Source organism: Microtus oregoni, unplaced genomic scaffold, assembly GCF_018167655.1.
Source record: "Microtus oregoni isolate MIOR12 unplaced genomic scaffold, Mior012 000019F_ref0000042, whole genome shotgun sequence".
Taxonomy (NCBI): Eukaryota; Metazoa; Chordata; class Mammalia; order Rodentia; family Cricetidae; genus Microtus; species Microtus oregoni.
The window spans coordinates 11,560,766-11,572,920 of record NW_024543078.1 but is presented as its reverse complement, the minus strand read 5'-3'; the positions used below and the strand labels follow the sequence as shown (position 1 = coordinate 11,572,920).

Below are 12,155 nucleotides of genomic sequence, written 5' to 3'. Positions count from 1 at the left end.
CTTGCAACAGGAGGGGCTCTCACAAAAGCAATCCGGATACGGGTTGGTGACAACCCTGGTGAGTGTGTGGTCGGAAGTACAGTCAGCTGAGGCATTAAGTTACAAGACCGGGCAAGTGTACAGCATTGGGGTAGTGGGGGGGAAGGCAGGGCTCGGCCAGCAACCACAGCAAGACAGAAGGGGATGGACGCTGAGGTTAGAACGCTCAACAGCATGACCTTCAACCGCATAAGCGCATCAACTTTAAAGAATCGTCCAACTTCTCCAGCAAGACACACGCCGTGGTGCAGCCTGTACTCCTGACGAACTCTGCTCAAAACATAAAAACGTCTAGGGGCTGGAGAATCCCCCAATGAAAGGCTGGTGGTAGAACACCCGCCTAGAATCCTCCAGCGAGGGGCTGGTGGCATGGTCAGGAGCGGAGCCCCTGCCTAGGTTTCCCCAGTGAAGGGTTGTGTGTGGATACGTCCACGTGACTGCAGGCGCCAGAAAAGGCCGAACAGGGTGCTGTATGCCCTGAAGTTGGAGGTACAAGTGGTTGTGAGCTCCCTGATGTGGGTGCTGGGAACTGAACTTGGGTCCTCTGCAAGAGCAGTCAGTGCTCTCAACTCTTGAGCCATCTCTTCATCCCCCACCTTATTTTGGGGGGACAGTCTCTTTCTCAACCTGGAGCTGGCCCACTAGGCTGTTCCGGTTGGTCAGAGAACCCCAGCAATCCTATTATCTCAACCTTCCCAATACGAGGATTGCAGACACACCCCGTCACGCCTAGTCCACTCAGGTCCTCGCGGTTGCGTGGCAAGCACTTCACACCCTGAGCCTCCTGCTAGCCCCCACACCCCTGTTTTTAAAAGGGCAGCTACCACTGGTCCTCTGTACATGCACGTGGGCTGTCTCCAGGACCATGTCTCCCCAGGCATGAAAGCACACAGGGGCCCCCATTCCTTCTCGACCCTTCTCCGCATCGAACCTGTGCACCCTCCTGTCGTGACTTATCTCAGCTGTGGAGAGAGCTGAGGGGACTGCAAGCCAGACAGTCATGGTGACGAACACAGGCAGGATGCTCATCCCATTCTTCCATCCAGTTGGCTGTACATGCAGAGGCCAGAGGCCAAGCTTGCAAGTCCTTCCTCAGGCCCAGTTCACCTTTTTTTTTTTTTTTGAGACAGAGTCTCTCATTGGCTGAACCTCATGGACTCTGTTAGGTTGCTGAGCAGTGAACCACAAGATCACTGTCTTCGTCTCCTCAGTGCTGAGTTAAGAGGTGGACACAAGGTCTAGCTTTCTTCCTGGGTGCTGGGAATTCAAACTTGGATACTAGGTCTCCCCAGCCACACTCTTAAAATGTGGATGTCTCTGAGCCATGGCTGGTTAAGCTCACAGACACAGCACAGTCAGATATGGGGGACGAAAAGAATCATTCATTCATTGTACATGTCATTTGCGTGCATGGAGGTCATATGGGACTCAGGGATCAAACTGAGGTGGTCAGGTTTGGCGGCAAGTGCCTTTACCCACTGAGCCATCTCACTGGCCCTCAGATGTTTTTAACTCTTTCTTAGCACAGTGTCACCCTCTTGAGGGCACTGATGCATTCATCTTTTTCTTCCAGCTGCTACTCGGCACCCAGACCTGGAATGCACTCGAGAATGTTTGTTAGCGTCAGTGGAGGGCTGTCTGGCCCAGCAGGAGCCTGCTACATGCTCTTCCCAGCCAGGAGCGGTTCTGCAGCCCCTTTGACCCTACAAATGGTTGATTTGCATAGCTGTACAGATTCCCCTCCGGTTTGGGAAGTATGAACAAACAGAGTGCTTCGCAAGCTCACTAATGGCAGCTTCATTCCCCCTCATTGCCCCATCCCCACCCTTGTTCCTGTAGAACCCTCGCTCTTTTAGGAGAGAGCTGAGCAGACAGCAGCTACTTCCTTCCTGCCTTCTTCCTTTCTTCCGCTTTCTTTTTAAATCAAATTTAATCCGTGGGGGTGGTGTGTAGTGTGTCAGTGTGCATGTAGGCATGCATGTGTACAGTACGAGCACGTGCATGTGTGCACATGAGTGTATTGTGTGCACACATGCATGTGTGTAAGTGCATCCATGCATGTGGGGGGGGGGTGTGCACCCGTGCATGTGTGTAGGCCAAAAGAAGTCACCTTTCTTTGGTTGCTTCCCATCTTATTTTTAATTAAAAAAAAAAAAAGGCAGGCATGGCAGCACATGCCTTTAATCCCAGAACTAAAGAGACAGAGGCAGAATGATCTCTCTGAGTTCAAGGCCAGCTTAATCTACAAAGGGAGCTTCAGGACAGCCAGAGCTATTACACAGAAAAACCCTGTCTTGAAAGCCAAAGCAATTCTACTGACAATGCTTCAGAAAAAAAGAAAAGAAAACCAAAACAATATAAAATAAAACAAAATAAAATAGAATAAAAATTAAAACATCCTTGGCTACACAGTGAATTTGAGAGCAACCCAGGATACATGAGACTCTATTTTTTATAAACACAGGGTTTGGTTTTTTTTTTATTTTTAATAAATTGTGCTATACTCAGCTCACAGAATGGTTGCTCTCATCACCACTCCCTAAACAATAGAGTGGCTGGTTCCATGGCATGTGCCTTCTAACAGCTCAGGACAGGCACCTATAGACGGTGCCAACGCCAAAGGAGGGCACAAGCAGCTTCTATCAAAATGGCACAGCATTTTCTGCAGGAGATTAAATCACAGGTTGATTTTGGACTCCATGAAAAAAGCTAGTCTCTTGTGTACCAAGGGACTACATATGGCTTATCAGAAGATGGTGGGCAGCACTACAGGAGAAAACTAGGGGGTGGGGTTAGGGCAATGACTCTGGGTAAAGCATTCGTGGTGCAAGCATGAAGATATGAGTTCAAATCCAAAGCACCAGCGTGAGAGCTGGGTGTGGTGGGGATGCCTGTAGTCCCAGCACTGGACGATAGAGACGGGAGGATCCCAGCCATCACAGGCCAGTCTCAAAAATGATGGCGGCGCTGGAGAGATGGCAAAATGGCTAAAAGCATGTTTCTTTAGAGGACCCAAGTCAGCTGCCAGGAACTCCAGCTGGGGGGGGCGGGGATGCAGTGCCTCAGGCTTTACAGCTCCTGCATAGGAATGCGCATGTTCCCGCAGAGACTTACTCACAACTGAAAACCTTTAAAAGAGATCTTTGAAGGCAGAAGGAAGAAGAGCACTTGGGGAAGACACTGTGCCCCCACAGACATACGTACCAGACTGCACACGGATGGGCATACACACAAGGGCACAGACACAAGGAAAATGACAGTGGGCTGCACAGTGCCAGGAAAGGTGGGATTTTAGTGACGTGTTGGAAGCCTTGTTGAAAGACGTTTAAGCAAAGGCTTGAAGGAGGTGAGGGGGAAGCCAGGTGGATAGTAGCACGGACAGTGTTCCAGACAGGAAACACTCTGCACCGAACACCTGAGGCGAGACGCATTGCCTGATGCCTTAGAGGAAAGGCTAACAGGCCTGTGGCTGGAGCAGACTGTCTGAGGAAGGTGGAAGGAAGACGGAACCAGGTGTCTGAGGAACCAAAACTAGGGTCTGTGACCCAAACACAATGCTTGTGACAGTCACCACAGCACCCAAACTTGACATTTGACCTTGAGATGAAATCAACAACCGGTGAGGAACTGGGGGCGTGGTCAGGGTGAAGCCCACCTAGAGTCCCCCAGTGAGGAGCTGGGGGCGTGGTCATGGGTGGAGCCCCATACAGAATCCCCCAGTGATGAGCTGGGGGCGTGGTCAGGGGTGGAGCACTGGTCTAGCTCAGGAAGTCCTAAGTTCCCTTGCAGCTGAGAAAGAGAAACAGAAATAGGGAACTGAGTCATGGAGATTTTCAGTAACTTCCTGTAATGTTTAATGTCATCAACTTGTCTGGATACAGGGTTAGGTAGGAGTCAAGCCTCCAAACACACCTATGAGAGCTCACTTTACCTCTGTGCCTGTCTGTGGGGGGTTGTCTAGGTTGGGGCAGTTGCAACATCCCCTGGGCTGGGAGAATGCAAACACCAGACCGTGTCTCTGCCTCTGACTGTAGATGGCTTGTGACCAGCAGTGCCTTCCCTGCCACCAGGCCTTCCCTGCCATATCATCTGTACCCTGAGACTCTGCGCCTGGACAGCCCTCCTTTCCTGTCTGTGACATCTGAACACGTGCTCCTCAACTGACGGCATTGTCTGGCAAGGTTTAAGAGGTCTGGTCCCGTTAGAGAAAGTATCTCACCAGGGATGGCTCTCTCTGCTTCCTGCTTGCTGTAGGAGGCAGGAGGCCCCTTTTCCTGCAACATGACTCCCTCCTCGATCGTGTGGACTCTTATCCCTCTGAACCGTAAACCCAAATCAATTCTTCCATAGTCTGCCTTGGTGATGGTGTTTGATCCTGGCAATAGGAGAGTAAATAAAACACTTCCCCAAAATCCAGCGGCTGGAAATGGAACTCAGACCACCAATGTCAGGGCCCCACACTGCGGTTCTCCATTGAGCTGCACTGAAATCTGGGAGTTACGTTTTGTTCCCACGCATCATTACACTATTTCAATCACACAAACGCCTGGAAGGTCCTGCTGTGCTCACTGACCTCCGGACCCTGACTGCCACACAAAAGACAGCACCGCACTCTCTCCGTGCTACACTGTGCACGTGTGTTTCCACGGTCCGCTTTCAGCTGTGTGTGCGCATGTACACCTGTGCATGCATCAGAGGGCAGATGGCTGCGCTATCACTACCCACCTGATTGGGTCAGTCTCTATTGGAGTCGCTATTGGAGCTAGGCCGGTAGCCAGCCAGCCCACAGCACTGGGCTCACAGGAAAGTGCCCACAGTCATGCCTGGCTTTTCAATGTGCCTGCAGACCCTCGCATTTGCACAGCAAATGCTGTACCCAAGCCACTAAGTCCAAGCCAATCACCCTGTTATCTTTTACTTCCAGTTCAGGTATGCCGCCCAAGGGCTCTGCCAGTGTACATGGGTACACACCATCTGAATGGTTTGCTAGGACTGAGGGCTTCTCAATGCCTTCTACCCCAACTCCTGATTCTCCTGCAGTCTAACGAGCTTCACGCCATGAAGGATCTTTCCCCAAACCACCTCTTTCTCTTCAGGCCTCCAACCTCAAAGATCTGCGTGGAAGGATTACACACTCCCACAGAGGAGTGAACGCTTGTGATATCTGGGCCTCTGTTTCTAAACAAGACATTGTCATCCTTTCTGTGGGTCTTAGGCCACATGGGCACCAGCCAGTCTGAAAATGCTCCAATCTGACCTCCACCAGCAACGCTGGGACAGCCACCACCCTGAGCACAGACAGCATCCCCTGCTGGGGTCCCCATCCCCATATCCACAGGGTTCATCTTTCCCTGCCCCCAGGCTTCTGCTCTATGGAGATTCTCCAGACTCTCTACTCAAAAGTGCCGCCCAGAATAGCTTTCCAAGCATAACTTTCTTCAAAGTATTAGCCACTTAAAATGTACACCTGTCCGTGTTTTCTCTTTGATTCATTTCCCTCCTTCAGAATAGGTGTGTTAGAACATGAGCATATGTGTCCCACTTCCATAGTCTCCAGCGCCAAGGGAGGGGCCTGCCCTGCACAGTACCTGCTTGATGTATAGGTGGAGGGTGGGTGGGTAAGTGGATGGGTGAATGGATAGGAGAACAGGTGAATGAATGAACTGGTGGAAGGATGGATGGGTGGATGGATGGATGGATGGATGGGTGGATGATGGATGGATGGATGGATGGATGGGTGGATGGATGGATGGATGGATGGGTGGATGGGTGGGTGGATGGATGGATGGATGGATGGGTGGATGATGGATGGATGGATGGATGGGTGGATGGATGGATGGGTAATGGATGGATGATGGATGGATGGATGGGTGGATGGATGGATGGGTGGATGATGGATGGGTGGATGATGGATGGTGGATGGATGGGTGGATGGATGGATGGATGGGTGGATGGATGGGTGGATGGATGGACGGATGGATGTGTGGATGGATGGATAATGGATGGATGATGGATGGATAGATGGATGGATGGGTGGATGGATGGATGGGTGGATGGATGGATGGGTGCATGGATGGATGGGTGCATGGATGGATGGGTGCATGGATGATGGGTGGATGGGTGGATAGATGGGTGGATGGATGGGTGGATGATGGGTGGATGGGTGGGTTGGTAGATGGATAGATGGTGTATATATTATTTCTTCCCTTCTTGCTGGACAAAGGAGAGTGATGAAGAAATGGAGGAACTGAGTAGTCTTTTTATTCCAACCTCCACACCTTGCTTTCTGCTGTTTCTATCAGCCACTCCTTCTCATTTTCCTTCTGCCTTCCACATCCCATGGGTCACTCTGTCCCTGGCTTCATTCTGTTAAACAGTGTCCCAGAGACCCAAAGGCAGCCTCTCTGGGTACTTCCCTCTGGCATATTGAGCATAGCCCATTGGTTCTCACACACATCTCCACCAGACACAGAATTTCTAAGGAAGGCAGAGAAAAGCAAGGCTAGAAACCGCTGAGAAGACAGATAGGGAGGGTCAGGGTGAACCCCAGCCCAGCCTGGGGCTTCATACAACAGAGCAATGGGTAAACTCATACTGACTCTTCAAAACCCAGCCTAAATATCCCTCTTATATAAGTCCTAATTCTCTCAGGCAGTGTCCTGCCCACATCCCTAGAACACACAGGCCCGAGACTATCTTTTTCTGTCTCCTTGTGTTTAAGAACTCTTTGGGGGCTAGAGCCAAGTTCCCAGCATTGTCTGGTACATATTAGGACTATTGCGGGAACATAGCCGGTCCTCTGGGGATTAACACCATTCACACTGGCCCTTCAGAAAATCAGCCTTAGCTATGATGCTCAGGGGTGAAAGTTCATCCTTAACTCAACTGTTTTCCCAACAGCTGCGATTGCCACATCACAGGGCACCCCGAGTCCTGCCAGAGCTGGGGCCCTACATGTCCCATGGCTACTTCCTCAAGCCCTTAAAGCTACTGGAGTTCAAGCAAATATAGTCAAATCTCTGATGGCCTGTAGCCAGCCAGAGGGATGTCCATGGAGGGCAGTGAGTGGGTGCTGTGCTTCCTGCTCCCTTCAGGGAACTTGTGATGGCTCCAGGGGCCACTGCTTCACTACCGACAACCCCAGGGGACATTCTAGAGACCCCAGCAGTTCATTTCTCAAAGCGATTTCCTTCTTCAACCACATGGGACCCCTCACAAGAGGAAAGAGACCAGTCCCAGCCAACCGCAGCTCATCATTCCAGCGGCAGCCTCCTGGGACTTGGAGGAACTGGATGTGCTGGCCTTAGAGACTGAGGGCAAGATGGTAGATGTCCCTACATCAGGGCTGTGTCCTTCAGACCCTAGGGCAAAGCCATGTTCCCTTGGGTACAGTGAGTGTTCCTCTGCTCCCATGATAAGGCTATGTACCCCTCTGACCTGAACCTATATCTTCCTTTTGTAATGCTCTCAGCCCCCCACCCAAACCCAGCATCCTTGGGAAAGCAGGGAAAAGAGCACAAAGCCACCAGTCACGTTTCGCCGTCACCCCAGCCACATTCAAATAAGGATTTGAATACATTTCCTAAACTCGCCAGGGCACTTCTGAGCATGCCTCCCCTTGAAGGGTGGGGAGGGCAGAAAAGGTCTCAGGGTCGCCAGGGACCTTTTTTGGGAACCCAGGCCTGGGCCCTGCATTTAGCGGGCCCTTTGTAGGATGGGCAGAGCTAGGAAGCCACAGGGGATAAAAATGCAGCCCCCCCCCCCATGAAACACAGCCCAGAGCCCTGGCAGGAAATGGAGGTGAAGGAAGATGTGAGGAGGAAGGGGGGGGGAGATCAGAAGAGACGGAAGAGGAGGAGCCACAGGTCGGGGAGAAGCAACTGACGACCTCTCTCTTCAATGCCTGAGTCTGGTGGCTCCAACCTCATGCACACTTTTGGCTATCCACAAGGCTCCCGGGTACCCCAGGGCCCCTCTATGTGGGTCTCAACAGTTAGCCTATAGTTGGAGGGATTTCCCCCTTGTTAGTCAACACAGATGCAAGCCGACCTAGAGTCTGTAAACCCACGCAGGGCCCTGTTCTGCTCAGCACCTCCACTTAGCCAGACCCAGACCTAATAAAGTGCTCCCCTCCAACCCAGCCCTGCCCTGGCATCACCCAGCAGGCTCACCTGGGACATCTGGGGCCGCAGGTTGACCTCCCGCAGGTTGATGGCTTGGGGAAGCAGATTGTTAAGCAGTTGACACAAGAGCACACCATCTCGCAGAGCCTGTGCCAGCTCACACACCTGGGCCCCCTCCCAGGTCACTCGGTGGCTGGGAGGCAGCACCCGACACTGGATCAGCCAGTGGGTGCACTGTCGCCAAAGCTCCATGGTGGCTGCCTGCCTCCCCCTCGGGGAGGCCCCGTGCACCCTCGCGCCTCCACCACCGCTGCCGCTGCCTGCCCCAGTGGGGACAACTACAACACCACTTCCTCTTCTGTGACTGTAACTGTCGCCCTGGGGCTGGGGGTGGGGAGGAGCTGTGGGGCGGAGGGGAGCACCTGCAGTTCCGCCCCCACGCCTTCCACGCACTGGTGTGACCTCCCCTTTCTCCACCCACACTGAGTGGACCTGGGCACCTGCAGGACTAATCAGCCACTGCCTCATCTCGCCTATTGGCACTTAAGCTGTCACCTACTCTAGCTCCTCCAGGTCCCCTGTGTAAGACCCCGGTCTCTCACAGTCTGTCCCCGCTGCAGCCCCCAAGGGCACCTTCTCCAAAGGGCACTCCTCCTTTGCCCATAGCCCCTTATGGCTCTAACTGCCTTCTTCCACAGGATCAAAACCCAAGTCCTCTCTGCACCCCACAAGGCCCTGCTACCCTGCCCCCACCCCTTCCAGCCTCTGTGTCCTCTGTGTCCTTCACTCCCTGTGCCCCAGCCACGCAGACCTCCATCCTGCCTCAGACGGCTTCCACTGTGCCCACCGGCTGATATAAGTTAATGACTGACTACATCGCTCGCTGATGCTACTTCTTGACTAGTAAGTGCTCAGCTCCAGAGAGAGCATCTATACCACTGCCAACCCAAGGATCAAGGGCGAAGGGACGGAAAGCTTGTGAGAGCTGCAGAGTGAGACAGAGAGCTGCGAAAAGCCTTCTTCCCAGCTTGTCATGAGGGCTGTGCTCATGAACTCACACCAGGGAGATGAGCTAATCTTCCCACAGGCGACAGTAATGGACGCGGTGGGGAGAGTGAGAAGGGAGTCCAGGACTCATTGAGGGTTTCTGGGGAAAGTAAGGGGGAGTTGAGGGTAAGTACGACCAAGATAAAGCGCTAGTGCAGAGCACTCTACATGACAGTCAAGGAATGTGAATATAAATATACAGTAGAAAGGACACTCTGCTTTTACAGCCAGGTTTTCTTTTTCATTTTTGTTACATTTATTTGCGCACTTTGCATGTATGTATGTATGTGTGTATATATGTGTGTGTATGTATATGTCGTTTGTGTGTATGTGTGAAGACATGCTTAGGACACAGTTTCTATGTGGCAGTCAGAAGTCATGAGGGAGGGAGTCTGTTCTCTCCTTCCACCGTGTGAGTCCCAGGGATTGAACTCAGATCTTCAGGCTTGGCTGCAATCACCTTTGTCCACTGAGCCCCTCTCACCACCCATTTTTTCTTTTTCCTTTTGCTCTTGTGCTGTGAGCGCCATGTGTTGGTGCGCGTCTGTGTGTGAGTGTTGGTGCACACCGTACACACACCTTGGCTCGTGTGTTGAGGTCACAGGACCACCTCGGTGCAGGAACTCCCTTCCGCATCACTTAGGGCAGGGTCTTTCTCGCTCTTTCTCTTGCTCCTGGCTAGCTTGTCCTTGAGCTTCCACAGTTGCCTCCCCTCCCATCTCATCCTGGGAGCCCTGAGAATCAAGTTCAGACTACCGCCTCTTGCTTAAGCCCTGGGGATCTGAATTCAGGTCTCTCATCTACATAGCACACATGACTAAACCATTTCCTGAGTCTCCAAATGTCATTTCTCCCTGAGGTATTCCCAAATTTCAAACCATGGCCTTTCTCCACCCTTTCCTTTCTTTTCCCTTCCCTTCAACTCTGATACCCAATAAATCTGACATCTTCCCTGCTGTGAGTTCCCCTCCGAGCCAAAGCCATTATTGCCCTTTCCTGTGATCCATTAATTCACTTGTTTAACAAATATTTACTGCCTTCCTGACTATACTTATTATTTAGCTCCTACTACTTTGGCAAGGAAACCTCTCTCCAATTTAACCTACCAGGTTGCAAGTAGCTCCCCTTTCACTCCGTCTTTTCACCGTTATGGCCACTAGGCGGCGCTAGACTGCTTCCCTGGGCCGGCCTGACTCTGATTTGCATAGCAGGGAGTTGGGGAAGGGGTGGGCACAGCCTGGAAACCCTCTCTTTTGCAATTCTACAGGCGAGGACAGTTTCCATTCCCTATTTTTGGCATCTGCGACTTCCTACGCGTCCTCTCCCTCTTCTATAAACTGGGTAACAATTTACTTTCTCTGCACACGGTCAGGGTCGGAGATTAGCGGGGGCGGCCAGGCTGTAAAAAATGAGGTAAGCATGAAGGCAGCCACTAAGACACCAAATTCAAATTCCGTCCCCACGACTCCCAAGCTGTGGTACATATGCACGAATGACTTGGCTACCCCACCCCCATGCCTCAGTTTCTCCACTAAGAAAATGGGGGTGGGGTGGGTGACGTGAATAGTATCTATCGTATCCTAGAGGGATATGAGTGAAAATTAACCCGTTGGGGCACGGCTACCAAGCTGAATTGTCTTGGTATACAGCAGGTGTTCAATAAGCGGTGCCGCTATCATATAGAATACTTTAAAGCCGGGCGGTGGTGGCGCACGCCTTTAATCCCAGCACTCGGGAGGCAGAGGCAGGCGGATCTCTGTGAGTTCGAGGCCAGCCTGGTCTACAAGAGCTAGTTTCAGGACAGGCTCCAAAAGCTACAGAGAAACCCTGTCTTGAAAAACCAAATAAATAAATAAAATACTTTAAAGACTTTCATATAGCCCGGACTGGCCTTGAACTTCACTACACAGTTGAGGCTGTCTGAACTTCTGATCCTCCTACCTCCACCTCCTTAGTGCTGTAGTGACAGGTGTTCTCCACTCCACCTTTATACAGCACTGGCCTTGGAACCCAGTTCATGACTGCTGGGCCAGGGCTCTAGCCACCGAACACCCGCCTAGAGAGACTTGAATAAACGTGGCCTTTAAGAAACGTAGTATTGCCTCTCTTGCCGCAGATTCCCAACCTCCAACTTCCTCTGCCTCGTCTCTAGGCATCAGGATCGAGTCCCACCCCAACCTGAGAACCCATCAGAACCCTCTGTCCTCATCCTGGCTCAAACTCCCGCCCTACTCCATCTTTGACGGAGGCTGTCGCTTTTCCCCACAAGTCTCTCCATTCTAAACCCAGGCAGGATTGGCGCGGGGAGGGAAGGGAGGGAATAGCTGGAGGGAGCAGGAGTTGACCCCACAGTCCAGGGCTGCTCTGAACTGATCTGGATCCCTGGAGATTTGGAGAAACACCCTCAACTCGGCCAGATCCTAGGAAGACATGGCATGCGGTAAAAATCGTTCTAGAGCTTGAGGCTGGGGCTCACTGGGTAGAGCGCTGTCCAGCGTGCACGAAGCCGGGGGTTCGGTCCCGGGCACCGCATAAACTAGATATATAGATGACAGTGCACAACTGTCCTCCCAGCACTCGGGAGGTGGAGGCGGGAGAATCAGGAGCCCAAGGTCCTCGGATAGGTAAACGAGTGCTATAAAAATGTGGGGGAGCGGGGAGAAAGAAGGAAAGGGAGGAAGAATCCCAAACCGTGGTACTAAGGGGGGCGCAATGGTGAGCAGGCGTGGCGCCTGTTTAAAGAGCGGGGCTGTATGGAGTTGCCAAGGACGAGGAGTCTATAGAGAACAAGAAGAGAGCGCGCTCACTCACGCAGAGACTTAGGGGCTCGGCTACGGGCAAAGACAGGTTCCCAGAGGGCGGGGTGAGCGCCTAGGAGGTTCCTTTGGAGGCGGGGCCTGAAGGGGAGGGGCAGGTGGGGCGGGGCCTGGAGGGGCAGGGCCAGGT

General features: G+C 52.4%; 1 protein-coding gene across 1 annotated transcript in view; it reads right to left on the bottom strand.

Annotated features, from left to right (window-relative positions):
* The window catches only part of Vav1 (vav guanine nucleotide exchange factor 1), a 45,482-nt gene extending 37,000 nt beyond the window's left edge, over positions 1-8,482 (bottom strand). Inside the window, exon 1 of the mRNA XM_041669123.1 lies at positions 8,211-8,482. Within this exon, the coding sequence (XP_041525057.1) occupies positions 8,211-8,414 (204 nt within the window). The 5' untranslated portion in view covers positions 8,415-8,482. The remainder of the gene's footprint in view (positions 1-8,210) is intronic.
* Between the last annotated feature and the right edge of the window lie 3,673 nt (positions 8,483-12,155).